A 20,009-nucleotide genomic window follows, 5' to 3' on the forward strand; every position below is an offset into this window, starting at 1 on the left:
GTTTGAAAGCCAATGTTGATATTTGAAATCACCTAAACAAACACGCCCCTACCCCAATAGAATCTGGACCTTCTGTTGATAGACCCGCCCCACACATATGCAACCTGGCAAGGATGTCGGTTAGTAGACACGATCCTTACTGCTGATTGGCTATGAGTGTGTTTTGGTAGTTGGCCCGTCTCCTTTTCAAAAGCGTTTTTCAAACATCGTGGACTCCGCCTTTAAGTGTATGTATGCTAAAGAGACAGTAACCTCAATTAACGTACTTATGTCTGTGTCATTAATGTTAATCAAAGAGAAAATCATTTATGTAGCTCTAAAAAAATAATAATTATATTTAATTCATACAATAAAGACAGTGTTATGATTCATTTAAATCGATTTCTGTACCTAATGCTAATTTCAGACCTTACTCAATGTCCTAACCCTAAATGTTTGCAATTTCTTTTTGTTATTAGATTTTCCCACCCTTTTTTGCTGATCCGACAAATGATCTGATCCGACAAATGATCTGATCCGTGCCTTAAAAACTGTAATGTAATTCGAACCGTGAGTTATGTGATCTGTCACATCCCTCTTTTTCGGTTTCTGCCAAGAATTTCATTTCGGTGCATCCCTATAATATAGTACCTTGGTCTGAGTGACATCATCAGAAAAGCAAGAGGCGGAGCCAATTATTACATTTTGATTAAAATAATACAATACTCTGTTTTTTATATCGCAAAATTAATTTGTTATTATTACACATGTGTATTATTAAAACAAATATTTTTTCCATTGTAAAGTTCACTTTGTGAACAAAAAAACCAGGAATGTGTATTAAAGTAAATGGGCTCATTTTGTATCTGTGCGCTTTTATCATGCAAAAGCTAAATTCTGGCAGCACAGCAATAAACAGATTTTTTTTTGGGGGGGGGGTGAAAAGGGTTTAAAACAAAACCAGAAGAGACCAAATGGTGTTTTTTTCCTTTGTATTCCTATTTAGCAGTGAAAAAAGCAAATCCTCCAGTGAGATGTGTGCATTGTGAATTTCATGAGCTCTGTGAAAACGGGTCTAGTTTAATTGGTTGTCTCCTGAAGATACAGGCCGTAGTGTAATGTAATATAAGCTCTCGACCCTACTAGCGGGCTAACTCCACAAAAAATAAAAAATTCGAATTGCTGTCCCAGTGGGATTGTTGGTACCATTTAAAATTAGTTTTGCAGAATGCAAGGCACATATTGCATTTTTGAAGCCTATATCCATAATTGGCTAAATCAAAGAAATTTTAATAATTCAGGAGCGGATTTCACTCATCTGTACGTATCTACGGTTCTCCAACAGCCTATGAAACGTAACTGCTGTTTGTGTTGTGACCCAAAACACATTCGGTGGAAGTGCGACAATGCCTGATGTTTTATTCAGAGACAATAACTGCAGCAGACATGTTCACATCCTGCAGGTGCATACCGCTAGCTTAAAGCTAACATACAATAGATGTGATTCATTCATGTTACCATGGGGGAAATTTCCCATAAGTACCTGGTGGGGGTTGAGTACAATGCTGGTACGCTCACAGCTTGTTTACTTTATTATACCACCTGAATTCACAAACTTCGCCTCCTTTTTCCTTGAGATACATGAGCATCATTTGTAACGGATTATATGGTGTCAATATGCAGCCGCAGGCACAAGCAGCTGACGTGTTTGCGGCGGCTCAAAACTGGAGTCTGTACGCGCAGCGTCCCAGCGTACCTTGGAGATGAGAATTTGTGTGTTTTAAGTGTTGACAGCAGCTGGTGAAGTGGGAAATCGTTTCTGCAATCAAAACAAGTGGGTGTGAGCATGTGTGAGGCACGTTGACAGGTGTGCTCACGCCGTGAGAGATGTTGAACCCAGTAGGACATCTTTTGGCACGCACTATACCGTATATGTATCTTGCATTAATGCATAAATGTTTTTTTCTTGTTTTGATGCTATTTGGTTTAGAGATTCATGGTGGGATTGCATCATTTTTTGCTCGGTTGAATGATGTGTGTGTGTTTGTAGAGTTGTGTAAGAAGCCTGGCGGCGTTTGCTGGAAACACGCGTGTCACTCAGCGTGAGATTCAGGGACTCGCTTGTTTGTTTTTGAGATTTTATAGGGTACTCGTGTGTACGGAAGCCTGTTGATTGGTGTAGGGTTATCTGATAGCCGTTATGTTTATATAATGTTCTAAAATGAGGCAGTCAGATGTCAAATGAGCAGCGTGCCTACACAGCATGCCTGTTGAAATAACCCCCCTTTCCACCCGAAAAGGCCCTGTTTCCTGTTTGTGAAGCACTCAGACATCTCCATTAAAGGCCAAACTTGATAAACACCAGATCTGAGAGAAAGAGGATGGAATGCTTAAGATTCAGAGCTGAAGTCAGCAATACTTTAGTTACTGGAAGTATAGGCTACTACACACACACACAAACTGCAGAGTGGGCATTAGTGCTAAGACTGAGTAGACAGAAATAAAAAGCACTGACATCCAGTTTGCTTTCCTGTCTGAGGAAGAAATTAGTGAAGGGGCATGTGTTTTAACGCCTATTGTTTATTTTGTGTTTGTGTCACAGGTGCTGGAGAATCCGGGAAGAGTACCATCGTAAAACAGATGAAGTGAGTGACGTTTTTCTCTCCTTTCAAACTTTCTAAGTTAACACTGGTGTGAATCTGAGAGAGAAACAGCTGCACCTTTGCTCCTAAACAATAATAGTTATAATAAGTTACACACAAATGTACACACAACCATTTACATGTCCATAACAGCTGGTTAATTTTTTTTGTGTGTACACACAAACACACACACGCATTTATAGCAGAATTCCAGTCTGATTCATTTAGTGAATCGCTTGCTTTGTTCACTTGATTCATTTAACCAAACCGGTTTGAAAACTGACTTGTTGGTTAATTAAATGTCTACATTGAAATCCCCAAGTGTACAGACAATTGAGAAAATTTCATAGTTACTTGTTTGACGGCACTATGAATTAAATGGTCCATAGCAAACCACAGACTACTGTTTTTACATTTGCCATTACTAATGTACATGTAATTTGCAATAACACTATATATTCTTTGTATTTTATGAGCATCTTTTTTATGTTTATGGTAATATGTGATTATGGACCACAAAAAGTAGTATGGATATATTGTATCATTAGCCAAAAAATACATTGTATTGTATGGGTATATTAAAGGAACACGCCGACTTTTGGGGATTTTACCGTATTTTTCGGTCTATAAGCCAATTTTTTATAACTTGGCTGGTGCTGGGTCTTATAGTCAGGTGCACCTTGTAAGTCAGTATAAATTAATTTTTACATTTATGAGGCAAGAGACAACATTACCGTCTACAACCGCGAGAGTCCGCCATATGCGGCTTCTGTATTTATGTAATTCAATTGATTCAGTAATGTGAAGAGGCGAGTACCGTAAAACTTCAAATAATAGCCGAGTCCCAAATAGACGCCTGTCTCTTTTAGACGCCTGGTGTGACGACAGGTTTGGGTAAATAAACGCCTGTCTCAAATAAAAGCCTGGTCAGTTTTTTAGTTTCGGGTTGTATTTAATATTCTAAAACCCGTCAGATTGTCTGTTTAAGCCAGTGCTATGCAGATTGCACACGCTAAAGTTTTGCTTACCGGTAGATGTCACGTGACAGACGCAATCGTTCCGTTACTCATCACTATGACAACACAACAAGGTTCGTCGTCAGGATTGAAGTGATGAGGACAGTAGCAAGGTGGCAGTCGGGAGAGTCGGGACTTTTCCAGGTGGGCCGGTAGTGTTTTCCGGTCTGATAATAGCCGGGCTTTCAGTCTTTTGTCATGTATGCACTTCCGCCACACATTGTATTTCTCACGCGGAAACACTATTTATCATATTTAATATGCTGCAGCGCCCAAAATGTATCTGGCCGCGCCGCTCTCTCTATCAAGCCTGTCTCCCCTGGAGTTCTAGTCGAGCGAGCCAATCCAAAAAAAGAAAAGAAAGAGGCTACACAATAGCCAATCAGAAAATAGCACTGTTGTATCTGGGTAAGATTTCATGCAACTACCAATAAAAAAAACATATACTCGTTTGCTTTATTTATGCTGCCAATAAGTTAAGACAATATTCTTATACAAACTAATTTGTTAAACACATTCAAATTATAAATAAAACGTAATATTTGGTAATCTCCTGCTGTCATGCTGGAACAATTAAATTAAAAGCCTGTCTCTTATAGACGCCTGTCTCTTTTAGACGCCTGGTGTGACAATAGGTTTGGGAAAATAAAAGCCTGGGCTATTATTTGAAGTTTTACGGTATGCGAACTTCACGCGTACGGTTAATTTAGACTATTCAAACTTCCAGGTAAGTTCTGTATGCTATTGTTTATCGTTTAAATAACTGATAATATTACTTTAACGTACAGACATATATTCAGCCTGCTGTTCTGTCTGCTATTGTTTAGTTAAATAACTTGCCTTTCCAGATTAAATGTCTGTTCATCAGCTTGGATTTTGTGAAATAATTTTCTAAATAAACGCGACATATAGTCCACTGTGACTTATGTGTTATTTTGTCTTAATGACGCATTTTTGAATGATGCGGCTTATACTCCAGTGCCGCTTATAGTCCGGAAAGTACGGTAGCATATTCACCGTATCCCCCAGAGTTAGATAAGTCCATAAATACCTTTTTCGTCTCCAGGTGTGCCTTAACAATGTCTGAAGCACCCACCGTTAGCCTAGCTTAGCACAAAGACTGGAAGTAAATGGCTCCAGCTAGCATACTGCTCCCAATAAGTGACAAAATAACGCCAATGTTTTTTTCTATTTATATGTTGTGATTTGTCTCATATGACCTTGTTATTTGTAAACCATGTGACTATAAAAACCACAACATATAAATAGGAAAATGTTGGGGTTAAAGGACAAGTTCGGTATTTTAAACTTAAAGCCCTGTTTTCAGATTGTTTATGATGAATGGAACGGTTTTGACTGAAATTTGGACATATGATGCTGTCCCGAGATTTTTCGGGTGTTTGTTCTATCACCTCCCGCCTCTACAATGGGTGTATAGGTGCACAGGAACAATCCTTTCTAAAATGCATTAAACTTTCGTTTACAAAGACGTGAAACTCACCGAGTGGTCAGGGGTGTTCACTGATATGCTCACACAAAAATCGCTGCAAAAGATGCTTTTCCAACTCTATTGACTTGTATTAGATGTGCTGTGAGGTACGGTATTACTCTGCGCCGGGAACTTTGTTTGTATTCTTGCAATTTGCAAAGGCGGATTATCGCCACCAACTGGGCTGGAGTGTCTATTATTCAAGCTCTCAACGGAAGAATATACGGGTGTGAGGCGTATATTAGGTCCACAAGTTTACAACGAATGCTAAAACACCTGTTGGAAACCATCTCTTTTGCAGCGATTTTTGTGTGAGCATATCAGTGAACACCCCTGACCACTCGGTGAGTTTCAAGTCTTTGTAAACGAAAGTTTAAGGCATTTTAGGAAGGATTGTTCCAGTGCACCTATACACCCATTGTAGAGGTGGGAGGTGATAGAACAAACACTTGAAAATTCTCAGGACAGCATCATATGTCCAAATTTCAGTCATAACCGTTCTATTTCATCATAAACAATCTGAAAACAGGGCTTTAAGTGTAAAATACTGAACTTGTCCTTTAATTGGTCACTTATTGGGAGCAGTATGCTAGCTGGAGCCATTTACTTACAGTCTTTGTGCTAAGCTAGGCTAGCGGTGGCTGTGTGTTGGGGTCAGAAAAGCCATTACAGCAGATTGAGTTGCGTATTATTCGGTATCGTCAAAAATGCCTACTTACGTCGTGGGCTGTGAAAATCGGACCAGGTCTTCCGTTAAGTTTTCACGATTCATGCTATATCTCAAAAACAAAAAATACAACATCTGCAGCTGCAAGCAATTAACATGCAGTTTGGAACAATGCAAATATCAAAGAGGCTTGTGTTTGTAGTGCTCACTTCATTTGAGGTAAGTCATAATTTTTCAGCCCTGTTAGATTAAATTATAAAGCCTGGATGGTATGAACAGTTTGACCCCATGCTGCGCGCGCACCCGTTAGTCATTCAATGTTTACAAACCTTGAAGGGGTCTATAATATATAAAATGTTTCTCGGCCAAAGCATACATCAATGGAAAGATAAATTATTTATTTATCTTTCATATGATATGTATAAATATCAATTTCAAGAAATGTACCCTTATGACTGGTTTTGTGGTCCAAGGTCACATATATATTTTCTGTAAAGCAGCGTTGCAAAATTCTCGAAAGCACTATAGAAATAAATCTGAATTGAACTGAATTGTTAGTTCTTCAAGTATTCTTGTTAAAATATAATCTTCAATTAAAGGTTACCGATGAGCAATTGTCAAATCATTACATAACAAGAGAATGATTCAAAAGAATGCTTCATTCATAAATTGGCTATCATTAGTGTTGTAAGACAGATACACTTAGAGGATGTGTTTCCAAACCTCTAGTGTCTTACTACCCAGACTGCATTTTTAAGTTTTAAGCATCATGCAATTAAGCAAATATGTGCCTGCCTGTGAAGGCTAAAAGGGCTGTCTACTGTAGATAGGCAGCTTCCTTTATTGACGTCTTACACAGCTGTTAAAGTACGTGTTTGTGCAGTCGGGTCGCTGACAGCAGTTAATACACTGTTTATCTGACCTTGACCTCAGCTGTAATTCTTGCACCTCTGTATCCCAAAGCGATTTTAAATCCCGCGTTAATCACTATGATGGAAAACGACTACTAGTCGACAACAGCACACATACTCTGATGTAGGAGTTAAAGCATTAATTCTCCAACAGTTGTCACTGTTGCATTGTGCCTTGTTAAGACGCAGTGTAACGGTGATAAATCACATCTCCTCTTGTAAATCCTAGTTAATCCTTTATAGCTGCAAGTCTAGAAACACAGGGATAGTATGTTTTCATCGTACCCTGTGAGATTAAAGTGTATGTATGCTGTCTGACTCTTACTTGCAACAAAAAGTTAATTGTTTCTTTGGTCCTGACCTGGATGACAAAATGTTCCCATGTTTTTATAATCCAGAACTGATAATAAATAATTCTAGTAGTCTTGTGGTCTAACAAGACCTGCAAACCAATTTCCACCAGCACACCAAATTAATTCATCCGCTATGCCAGCCTGTAGAAACTACAATTAATTTAGGCAGTTTTCTCTCTCTTATTTTACGCTGTGTTTATACCAAAACATTGTCAAAGCAATGCAATGCTAGGCTATACATCGAATATGTCCCAAAACTGCTGCGTTCTCCAGGATTATCCATGAGGACGGCTACTCGGAGGAAGAGTGCAAACAGTATCGAGCTGTGGTCTTCAGTAACACCATCCAGTCCATCATGGCTATCATCAAAGCAATGAGCAACCTCAAGATCGAATATGAGGACAGCGCCAGAGCGGATGAGTACACATAAATCACGCACATTTACTCCTAAGCATTACACACAGGAGACGTCTCAGAGGTCTGTTGGTGTCCTGTGATCCAACTTCTCTCTGACAGAGAACAGATGACACAGTGAATGACCTACAAGGGCCTGTACTGCACACAGATCCTAGGGAAATAATTCAAGGCCCTGGGAAGTTTTTGAAAATATTAGGGATGCACCGAATCCAGGATTCGGATTTGGCCGAATACTGGGCTTTTTGACGGGGTTCGGGTTCGGCCGAATCCTAGATTTTTTTTCCACCGAACCGAACCCTAGGCTTGCGCTACGCTGTTTGACGTCACGCGGCCGTTGATTACACACATCGGGTGCTGATGTGGAGATGAGCTTTTTCTTTCGGTGAACCTTAGGGGCTGGACACACCAAAACTTTTAAACACAGCTGAAAACGCCTTGAGGACGCCAAATGCCAGCTGTTTTTCAGCCGAGCGCTTGGTAGCTGTGACGCTTCAGCTGTGAGCCGGTTGGTTGCTGTGGTAATGTCCCGCCCTTCTCCACTGTAATTGGACGGCCGTGTGAAAACTGACATTGACGAGCGGAGCTTTGCACTCAAAGTTAAATATAATCGTTTTCAGCGCGGAGCTGCTTGCTATTGGAAAAACGAACGTGTTGCAACGCATCGCTTTCATTATGGTAATTGTCAAAATAGTTTTTCCAACTTGTCATCCTGGCATAATGTACAGTTAAAATTAAATAAAATGAAAATACATTGCTGTGGACGTTGTTTACTTCATTAATGTGTTTTACTGTGTTAATGGAATAAGGATGCGAGTAGGATTCGGTTTCAGACGAATCTTAAACGGTGGATTCGGGATTCGGCCGAACCTAAAAAATCTGGATTCGGTGCATCCCTAGAAAATATACATACATAGATACAGGTCATTGAAAGTGCTTGAAAGTTGAAAGTTTTCTGGAAAAAATCCATATTATTCCCGTAGTGTAGGATAATATCATAAAACTTCTAGCCTTTTAAGCACACGTGCTAAACTGTTTACTTTAAATGTTTATATCTTCTGTATGTGAATGTTGATTCATACCAAAATGCTTTTTTGCATAGTTGTGTTTGTCACATGAAAGCGTCTCGGGTTACGTACGTAACTGTTGTCTCCCTTGCCATACTTCCTGCGTCTCTGTAATGCCGTCTTTGGCAATATTTCAGATAGCGATATACTTCCTGGCTCCCGCGTTACCCTAGCCGTTTCTCAATATGCGTTCTTATCTGTACTTGCGTTCTTGTAGACTTGTGAAACGTCATCAGTCGCGGCCCAAGTACTGTTCCAATTCAAAGTTCGCATCAAGCCCAAGTTCACATAAAATCCCCGGATGTGTTCTTGATCCGCCCATATTATCGAGGATGCATCAGAGGAGACTTGCGTGGACTTATGACAGCGAAGTTTCCTAGAATGCATTTCGCGTCAGGAGTTCGTTCTTCCAAGTCTGAACTTGCAAGTTCGAACTACGAAGGACACAAGTCCGAGTTTGGCGTACTTGGTTTTGAGAAACAGCTCCTGTCTTTGTCGTTTAGCCTCACCATTGGTTGAATTTGATATACACATTCATACGCACTTACCCCTGGATGCGCCCCCAAAGTGTCACCGCAGTGACGCAGCACGAGTTCCCTCGAAAGGGAACTGTAACAATGTATCTTAAAGGGGACGGAGAATGAAAAACCATTTTTACCTTGTCTTTGTTGAATAATGGTAGTCTACCCACATTCACGAACATACAAAAAGTGCTAGGCATGCTAAACATCTCAGTCTCACAGAAATTCCTCTTTTAGAAATGTCAGCCAGAAAATGGCCCAATCTGAAAAACTGATGCTTATGACATCACAGGCATCTAACTGCCCCTCCACTTTAAAATAATTGGCTAAATTTTTTAAGTGGCAGCAAAGTCAGCCAATCAGTAATGAGATTGCAAGTTAAGCCAGTAGGGGGAGCCAAATAGGTGCAAAACCACTTGTTTAAAATCCCCCACCCTAATAGAGCTATCTGAGAGAGGTTTTTAGGAAGCTTCTAAGGCATTAAAGACCCAAACAAAAACATTTTTGTCTACATGTCACATCACAGAACCAGGATAAATACCCCGTTCAATCATTCTATGTCACCTTTAAAAGGTAACGCAATGTAACCTTGCTCTCACTTGAAATGTGTCCCCACATTTAGTCCTTGAATTTGAGGGTTTTGGACCAAGAAAGTCCTTGTAAGGTCCTTGAATTTGAAGTTAACTAAGGTGTGGGAACCCTGCATGCAACAGTTTGCTGCTTTTATGTGACACAAAAGTATGATATTACACGGTACATAAAAAGAAGCATACTAGTTTGCTCTTAACCCGTCCTTAAGGATGTCCTTCAGTTCTCCAGTGAACTGCATTTTTAACATAACACTATTGATCTTTCCTTTATCCTGCCGATCCTTTATTTTACCAAACACTTATTTTCTGTGAAGAAGAATGAAGGATTAAGTGTAAGAGAGAGACAGGGGGTTTTCAGCAAGGATCTTGAAAACAGCTGAAGGGCAGCAATATGTTCAATATAGTTGACCCACCTGCGGCTCTGTACCACAGAACGTATAGATGAACACAGATGAGGTTCCCTGATCTGAGAACAGTTTTAAAAATCTGAATGGGTTAAACCAGGTCAGGACGAACTGACCTTACGTCAACTGGGAACGAACGTTTTTGTCTTTGACACTGGTGTGATACATAGTAAATACATCCACTTAATTACATATCAACACCACATATCAACTATAAATACATCCACGTAACTACATATCAACACAACACACATAAGCAATACAAGCCCAAAAATAGACATAGTTTAAATGGGACACATCTAAAATACAGGATTTTGCTTGTTTTGAAAACTTGAATATTCAGATGTGGTTTTGGTGCAAGAAACCTCAACATTACAAGTAAAAACCCTATAATATAGCTCTTTTAAACACACAGGCTCTTTATTAGTGTTGTGTAATGGTAGTGTACAGTTTAATTAGACTGGTGAAGGGAGACTGATGGTTGTATTTCAGCACTGGGAATAGAGCTGTTAGAGAGGATAACAACATCTCTCCATCATCTTTAATTGGAGAAAGAGAGAGAAACTTCCTTTAGTATCTTAACATCTTTTTGGGGCTGTTTATACCTTGTATTGAAATATGTTATGGTCGATGAGAGTAAATGGATGACGCTAAATACAGGTGTAAACCGGGTATGAAACATTTAAGCTCGTCCACTTTCAGACACATTCAGTGTAGTTGAATACGTTCTAACAGCGACAAAACGCCGCTTACTCTCCGCCTATTGATCTAATGTGATGTACCGAGCACAATATTTTTACATCAGATGTGACTTCTAGCACGAACACACAATGTACATTACTATCTTTAGGCTTTAATTGTTTCATTTTTGTTTCATTTTGGAAGCGTTTTAAAATTGCGCAAGCGTATTTTATCAATTGCTCTGAAGTATCAGAGAAAGCCCTTACATATACAAAACTCTGTGCAACACGTTTACTAACAACACGAGCAGTGGACTCTGACGTAATATTAGTTTGCAGCAGTTTAAACCCAGTGTTGGGGGTAACACATTACAAGAAACATGCATTACGTAATTTTACTTTTCTGATGTAACGAGTAAAGTAACGCATTTCTTTTTAAAGTACACATTAATATTTGAGTTACTTTTTTAAAAAAGTATAGTTACTTTTCATTTTAATTTATTTGATTTAAAAGTATTAATGTACTGAATTAAACTGAACGTAGTCATGTAGAATTACGCAAACTCTATTGGGTCTCGAGTCTGCGCAGTAGCGATTTCGGGACCAGTCTTGCGCAGTAGTGAGCAGGAAGTAAAGCCGCGAAAGCAAGGCCCTGCCCTCGCTCTCACAGGCTGTGTCCCAATTCAAAGGCTGCGACCTTCTAAGGACGTATTTTAAGACCGATTGCGTCACAGCAGCGCGACTTGAGGCTGGTAAGGACGTCCCAATTCAAAGGATGCTTAGAATGAAGCCTCAAAATGCGTCCTCATTTCTCCGCGATGTTAAGGATAGAACGAATGGATCCTTAACAGTCGAGGATATCCCAAGATTCATTGCGCGCCTGCAACGGCGGCTGGATATTCTAAAATAAACAATTAAAACCTTCATTAAATAAAAGTGTGTATTTATCAAAAAAAGTTTGTCACTGTTTTAGTATTATAAGTTATGTTTTAGCTTCACTTTTCAGGGCTTGTGCGGCACGCTTGGCGGGAAAAGCAGGCCAGAACTTGGGTCACATGACATGCAGATTTAACAAATAAAAATTTTTATTAGTAAATGTTTTTTATTCAGATTTTTTATATTCAAATTATGTATTTACAATATTTTCCGGACTATAAGTCACACTTTTTTCATAGTACTGGAACTTCCAGTCAGGTGCGACTAATAGGTCAAAATGATTTCATATGAATCAAGAGAAACCATTACCATGTACAGCCGCGAGAGTCCGCTCTATGCTGCTCCTGTATTTATGTAATTCAATGGATTCAGTGATGTGGAATGACCTCGGACCTTTTTGAACTTGATTTGGCTTGTCGTGTTAATTTAGCCTATTCAGCCCCCTAGGTATGTTCTGTATGCTATTGTGTATCGTGTAAATACCCGTTTATGTTACACTTTAACATATACGGACACCTATTCAGTCTGCTTTTCTGTTTAGTTGAATAACTTGCCTTTCTAGATTAAATGTCTGTTCTTCCGCTTGGATTTTGTGAAATCATTTTCTAAGTAAACGCGTTGTATAGTCCAGTGCGACTTGTTTTTTCCTCTTCAAATTATTTTTTGACTGATGTGATACTCCAAAGCGACTTATAGTCCGGAAAAAAAGATTTTTTATTAACTTACAAACCCCCTGCAATTCCCCTGCGAACCACCAGGGTTGAATGAATGCTGAAAGAAAAACGATAAAAAAATGCAAACATACAATCTTGTTATACAACACAATCTTTAGTTGTAAAAATATGAGTAAGTAAATAACATTTTTGGTTAACTTTAAAATTATCAACTATTTGCTGCATTGCATAGGACAGAAAATGTAACATCAGCTCATGCGCTTTGAAATAAATCTGTAAACGTGTGTGCACATGTTTACCAGATGCCACTTTGAACAGTGTGCTATATATTTAACACGTGGAAAACAGCCTCCATTGGGGTGAACTGTACCTCTGCGGTGTACTGTACCTCTTCATTTATCTAACTTTATCCTTCTTTCCTGTTCTGCTTAGTCGTAAATGATTTAAGAGCCCGTAACCCTCTCGTCCTCTTTCTGTTCATATTTTTCGCCCTTGCTACTTTCATGCAACAGCTAGTAAAACAATAGGCAATGTTCCCATTTGGAAATTTATACTTTAGTGTTTCTTTGAATTTACAAGCCGCTTTAGTTCTTAACTTACGCAACACTTGTATCGTTTCACCTTTACGATCTCTGTAATCTGCAGTAGCACATAGTTTAAGAATTCATTATGTCTCAAGAAGCGTAGGGTAGGCTGTCACACTCTTTGCCCATCAATTCTGCTCGCGGCTCCCATGTTTCGCTCCAGGGTTGACTTCCAGTGACCTAGTTCAGCTCTTAAGTGGGAAGGGTTTTTGGAGGGTTCATTCCTGCAGCATGCTCTATGGGAGGAGAGAGGCAGACATGTAGGTAGACTTTTTTTTTTTTTAGTATCTTGGAGACAGCCACAATAGAAAACATGTGGAAGACAGACACACAAATAGGCATGAGTGTATAACAGCACATCATGAGATATGACTGTGAAACATTACAGCTTGCATTTGCTTATTGCACTTTTGACCCTTCTGGCAAATAAACTTCTGTAAATCATCCATTCAACGTTTTATAAGCCAGTCACAACATGCTAGCTAATAAAATTCTGGCTGTTAGTTTTACATCGGCACATGCAAATATTTCATCCAGATAAATACATTTTCCTATGAATATACATAACATCTGAGTTTTGCATGATTTGTGAATGAATGTTTGTTCATTTGTTTTATAGGATGATGCCCGTCAGTTGTTTGCACTGGCCGGGGCGGCAGAGGAACAGGGCAGTCTGCCAGATGACCTGTCCAATGTCATTATGAGACTGTGGGCTGATGGAGGGGTACAGGGCTGCTTCACCCGGGCAAGAGAGTATCAGCTCAACGATTCTGCTGCATAGTGAGTTATCACTTCCGCTTTGTTATCTGTCTGCATATTCAGCAGTGGCAATTTGTCATTATTCAAGGCAAGCAAAATCAGCGCAAAATGCTCAACCTGTGGGCCTAAAATGCAGTAGGGAGTGTACACTGTAGCATTTTGGGAATTTGTGTAGGTGAGCATAAAGTCGACACAAGTAGACACAAAAAAGTCAAGAAGTCTGAGAATGTTAGTAAAAAATGCGTGTGTTTCGTTTTTTGGGGAGCAAAATTGTGCCAATTTGAGTTAAATGGTAATTAAAAAATGTATTGTGACCCGGGACCATAAAACCAGTCATAAGGGTAACATTTTTTAAATTGAGATTTATAAATCATCAAAGTTGAATAAATAAGCTTTCCATTGACACATGGTTTTTTAGGATAGGACAATGTTTGGTAGAGATTAGGGATGTCAAATTATGCATTTTCCCATATTCGATGATCATTTAAATTAACAATCAAGCAATCGAATAATCGTTAACAGTAATAGTGCAATAAGCCATTACAGCAGTGGCATATAGCCAATGACATAAAAGTGTGCAAAAAAACGCCAGCTTCCTCACGCGAATTAAAAGATTTTATTTTGTCTAAATAATATGCTAGTGGGATTGTAAAATGAGTCAATGTAGTTGGTGTTTTGATAAAAATCATCAATTTAATCTCGTAACGAAATATAATGACTAATAGACACAGTAAACTCCGCCTCATAACGGGCACTCCGCACAGTCACATGCATCCATGACAAAATAAAAGTTTCATTATCATCAAGTGTTATTTTTCTAGTTGTTCACCTCGCTTTCTGAGTCGTCGATACACCTCTTGTTGTAATTATATCCAAGAAGCACACGAAAGGGCACTTTTCCCGTCGTTACCTCAGCTTTAGACCTGCGGCGTACTTTCAGCAAAGATGCTTATGTTATGAAGACTTCAGCCTTCCATTAGAAAACCCGCAACAGTGTTTAGCGTGTAGCGCCTCAGCCAGTCATGATGATGATCAATGATATATGTTGCGGGAGTTCAGAGTGTAACGGCAGTCAGTTACAGTTACATTTAACAGTTTCTTGCCAGAATTTTAGTTTTTCATTTTAATCTGTTTATTAAAAACGGCTTCTGGACGCCTTCCCTGTGTAAAGCAGCGTTAGCAGCGCTGCTATGCTAATCTTGCAGGCTTCCCTGAAGAGGGTCTTTGCTTTCAGTATCCTAACTGTGTTTAGATTTTCGGCATCGGACCCTCTCAGATCCTCTGCGGATGCAATTTTGTTACGTTAGCAGCCAGCCTCGTCTCGAATGAGGACAAAAAGCCCAAGTGTGTGTTTGGCATCGAGCATCATTGTGATCATGGCTAGTTTAACTTCTTCGCGCTTGGTTAGTTTTTTCACCAGCTGTGTATGTGCTTTGCGCGGGCGCCGGACACACGTGCTTGCTTTTTCGACAATCGTTAAGTTTTATCGATTTAATTCTTATCGACAATTAATCGAAGATCGATTAATTGTTAACATCCCTAGTAGAGATACAACGATAATCTGGATTTTGAGGATGCAAAAAAATAGAAATATTGAGAAAATTGCCATTTAAAGTAGTCCATAGTAGATAAAAATCTTTTTGATATATTGATTGTAGGAAATTAACAAAATATCTTCATGGATATGATCTTTACTTAATATCCTAATGATTTTTGGCATTAAAGAATAATTGATAATTTTGTCCCAGTAGTATTTTGACACTGGTTTTGTGGTCAAGGGTCACAATTTGCATTTCCAATAAGTTGGTAATATAGCCAGCTTTACAAACATACTTATTTGATTGGTGACCTAAAAATAGTATAAAATCCTAAATGTGTTTTTTTTATCTAATATTTCTATCTGTTCGTAGATCCAAACATAATTAAAAATAAGACAAAATTGAACCGAACATGAAAAAATGCCCAAAAGTTCACAAAAAAATTATTATCCAAAGTAGGGATGCATAACGATTAATCATGATTAATCCATAGCAGAATAAAAGTTTTTATACATCATATATGTGTGTGAACTTTGTATAATAACTTTGTATAAATAAATGCACACACATGCATGTATATATTTAAGAAATGTTTACATGTGTATATGCATTTGTATATTTATGTATAATTTATATTACATATAAATACTTAATATGTAAATATATATTTTTTTCTTAAAATTATACATGCATGTGTGCATATTTATATATACATAATTATTATACACAGTTCACACACATATTTGATGCATACAAAAACTTTTATTCTGCTATAGATTAATCGCGATTGATCGTTATACATCCCTAATCCAGAGGCCACAAAAAGGTGCAGAAGTGCGGTGCAAAATTTTGGATTTAACCCTTCATTAGTGCTAGTTTTGTGCACCTTGCACTTTTTACACTTTTGCACTTTATAATATTTTTTATAAGCTTTTTTGGCATAGTTTTGTTATTGGTCGAAGTTTTTACATTTGAACTTATTTTAATGTTTTAATAAGCTTGAATAACTAATTTGCTATGTGATCTCACAGTTTAAGAGCATACACTATATGTGATTTGTTTCTTTATCCCCTGAATGATACACTCCGTCTCCAGTGTATAAAAACATATTCAACAATTACATATAGACACCAACTCTTGATGTGACTGTAAGAAACCAGGGTGGGGGGTGAGTAGTCAAATATAAACTGGCCCTTTAAATGCAGAAGTGGTAGAAAGTTGTGCAGCGTGTGAGAGCAAACGGGTTCAGATCGATTTGTGTAAGCGAGCAGAAACTCTGGTGCTAGCAGTTAACAGTGCGTTAAGAAACCAATTGCTTTTAATCGGAGGTTGGCCTATAATTTGTCCCATGCTAGATAAACTCTGACACAATCAAAGCTAGGCGAAGCACTCGGTGGTCGATTTAGTCTAAAATCTGCAAAGGAACGCTGATGTCATTTGTCGGTGGAAAAAGAGGAGGAGTGCTAATTTTAGTTATGACAATATTTAGTGTTCACTTGGTTCAGAAGATGTTTATATAACCGTGTGCAGCCTCAGTGTGTTTTTTGAGTGGGTGGAGAAAAATGTGGTTTTACAGAGGCTGACCCTGGTAAAACCACACCCTCCCCACCCTCACAACTGTGTGTGACTGTGCACACCTGTTTTTCTACTTTTCACAGGGACATGTTGCATATAAATCACTATAGAGTAGCAAAATCTGACAATTATTTGTGGTAAAGTCTTGTCTGTACTATTTAATTATCTTTAGCTTACATTAAAAGCTATTTATGAAAATGGAAAGTCCCACAAGCAGAATACAAACTTGTACATGGTTGTGGCTACAAATCCACATTAGGATGTGTTTGAATTTGTGCCAATCCACAAGTTTAAATGAGTAGTAATGCATTTCAAAAGCACACATGGTCTCAAGAGTACATGATGAGTATTGATGTATCACTGTGGTTTTACAAAGAATTTTGGGAAACATTGGAGTAATTTTATGGCTACTTAAAAAATAAATAAAAAAATAGAAATATCGATTAGAGTTGAAATGATTTTATAATGTGAGATAAAAAAGGCTACAGCGTGATTAATCCAGAGACAGTTATACAGTTTAGCATTCATTAAATTAAAATATATTTGACCACATAATGCATTTGGCCATCTTTCAAAATGTTATTATTTGGAAAAAGTTGAATATTATATTGCACGCCATATATTATTGGCTTAATACTGGAACAAATGCTCTACTCATCTTGATCAGTGCCGGGGTTAACGCATTACAAGTAACGTGCATTACGTAATAATATTACTTTTCTGAAGTATTGAGTAAAGTAACGCATTACTTTTTTAATTTACACATTAATATTTGAGAAAACACTTGCAAGGCCTGAAAGAGATCAAGCCTCAGCCAAGATCAAGCCTCAGCCAAGTAGGGAAAAGTAACGCAAAAGTAACGTAAGTATTACTTTTTTGGGGAGTAACTTAATATTGTAATGCATTATTTTTAAAAGTAACTTTGCATTAGCAAACATGCCGCCTGTCAGCGCATGAGGACCGAACTGAGCTCCTTTCAGGGTTTGCACTTGAACGGTCACATACACGCGCGCACACACACACATAATAATAACACACAAGTAAATGCACAGTATAGGGAAACAGTAGTTTTAGACTTGTTTCTATTGTTTGTTATCGTAGGTAAGTCATTTTTAAACTTTTTAAAGAGCAGCCCTACAAACAAAAACAAGATTATGCGACTCACCTTTCTCAGTGTTGACGATAAGGATTGATTTTTATATCAAACATTTTTTAAATACTTATGCAGCTTGAAGTGGTTAATTATTTTAATAACATTTTCCTTAAATCATCCTAGCAAACCAGTTTTTAAAACTACTGCGTGAATGCATTAATTTATCATGAATTCTGTGTAGTTAAACCTAAAAAAAATAAGGCTACTAACCAAAAGCACTACTTTTTTGTGTAATTTAATGTTTTTTAATTAAAATTTTGAGTTTTAGAACAGTTTTTTGTCACAAATTTTCTTTGAGGGGCCACAAAGGAATGCACCGTACACAAGGGGGGCCGCACGCTGAAAAGTTTGGGAACCACTGGTCTAGGATAATCAAATAACAAACTGTATTTTTTTTTTCTTTTGTTTCTCAGTTCTGATTATATCACTGACTGTTTACCTAATTATTTAATTACTTGAGAACTTCATAATAATTTAATATACATTTTCTGGCATTGATATCCAAAAAAAGAGCGCCATTTTCTGTGCAAATTTCAGGAAATTACCGCCACAAAATCAGTCATTTTGATCGCAAAATTCACAAAAATAAATAGCAAAATCCTGTAAGGACTGATCTATATGGTTTTTATTACACCCTATCCCACAGTGTCAGACTCAGGTTTTTTCCTTTTTTTATACTCCAGCTGATGAAACAATAGCAGGTGGTCATTAATCTCTATGTGGGAAGTACAACCCATATTTTTGCTGGCTCATGTAAGCTCATCTAAGCCATAACATTGCACCAAAATCTAAAATGCTGTGCTTTTGCTTTTTCCTGGCGTACGTAAAGACAACAAAAGCAGCTGTAAGCCACAGTTTGTGATGAGAGATTTTCAGCTCTTCTGTTTGATTCGTGTCGTCCCTGATTGTTTTGTGCCAGTGGAGCTCCAGTAGCGTAGGAGTGTCTACGGGGATCCTGACAACATTGATAGAAGTACAACAACTGAGAATAAAAAAAATGACAACTTTAGGGCCCTTAGATAGTACAGAGCTTCATTTTTTCATAATTCAGAACTGTTTGTTCGTCAAATGTTTGAGATGTTGTGGGATTGCTTTGGAGGTTTTTACTGGCATTTGGTGGTGCAATAACATTCAGACTTTGAACGAGCGGCTTATGTTTGTTACCTCACCTGCATTTGATTGACAGCTGAATGAAGATCTGAAGCCTCTTATTTTGCAAGTGACTTATATGTACATTCATGTGTATCACCTACAGACAACAGGACTGTATTCATCTGCATCACCTTGTGTTTGTTTGCAGTTATCTTAATGATATGGAGAGGATAGGGAAAGCAGACTACATCCCAACCCAACAAGATGTGCTGAGGACCCGAGTGAAGACCACTGGCATCGTCGAAACGCATTTCACCTTCAAAGACCTTCATTTCAAGTGAGGAAGCCCGCAGTGCTTATGTTTTTTCTGATGTTTACTGAGATTTCTGTTCGCACTTCCTGTGCAGGGGCAGTAACACATGTGTTTACACGCATTCACACTTCTGACAACTCGCCCGCCCAATCTAACAGCCTCCGCTATTTTCGTTAGAAAGCGACACCCTCTTTAACCCTGTCTGGATTAAATTAAAAAATTAATCTGTTCATTTCCCTAAACCTGTTGATGGCTTTCGGTTCGGGAAGTTTGTGGGATTTAACGAGGCTGGAATGATTCTCTTTGACTGAGGTGGCTTTAATCTACAGAAGAAATGTCAGGCCAACCTTTAGAGAGATCAAACACAAACCAGCTGTCAAAGACAGCCTATTACGTTGTCCCGTGTCTTGTAAATAAATTGTAGCGGAGGATACAGCACAAGACATAATTTCCTGGAAAAGCAGATGACGTCTTACTGGTCTGTACTGTTTTAGTTTGATATGCTTAAATGAAATGGCACCTGCAACAGACAGGAAGTCCATGGTCCTCTGCTCTCGCTCACGGCCTCATTCATTCTGCTTTCAACCTCTCCACTACCATAGAAACAAAGCCAGACTTAAATGTCACGAATAACACACGTGAAGATCTGTGA

The 20,009-nt window shown here is 38.3% G+C and overlaps 1 protein-coding gene across 1 annotated transcript in view; it reads left to right on the forward strand.

Annotated features, from left to right (window-relative positions):
- gnai2a (guanine nucleotide binding protein (G protein), alpha inhibiting activity polypeptide 2a) overlaps window positions 1-20,009 on the forward strand; it is a 62,803-nt gene that overhangs the window by 34,949 nt on the left and 7,845 nt on the right. The window contains exons 2-5 of the mRNA XM_073876198.1: window positions 2,582-2,624; window positions 7,331-7,471; window positions 13,546-13,707; window positions 19,253-19,381. Coding sequence (XP_073732299.1) covers window positions 2,582-2,624; window positions 7,331-7,471; window positions 13,546-13,707; window positions 19,253-19,381 — 475 coding nt within the window. The remainder of the gene's footprint in view (window positions 1-2,581; window positions 2,625-7,330; window positions 7,472-13,545; window positions 13,708-19,252; window positions 19,382-20,009) is intronic.

Source organism: Misgurnus anguillicaudatus, chromosome 14, assembly GCF_027580225.2.
Source record: "Misgurnus anguillicaudatus chromosome 14, ASM2758022v2, whole genome shotgun sequence".
Classification (NCBI taxonomy): domain Eukaryota; kingdom Metazoa; phylum Chordata; class Actinopteri; order Cypriniformes; family Cobitidae; genus Misgurnus; species Misgurnus anguillicaudatus.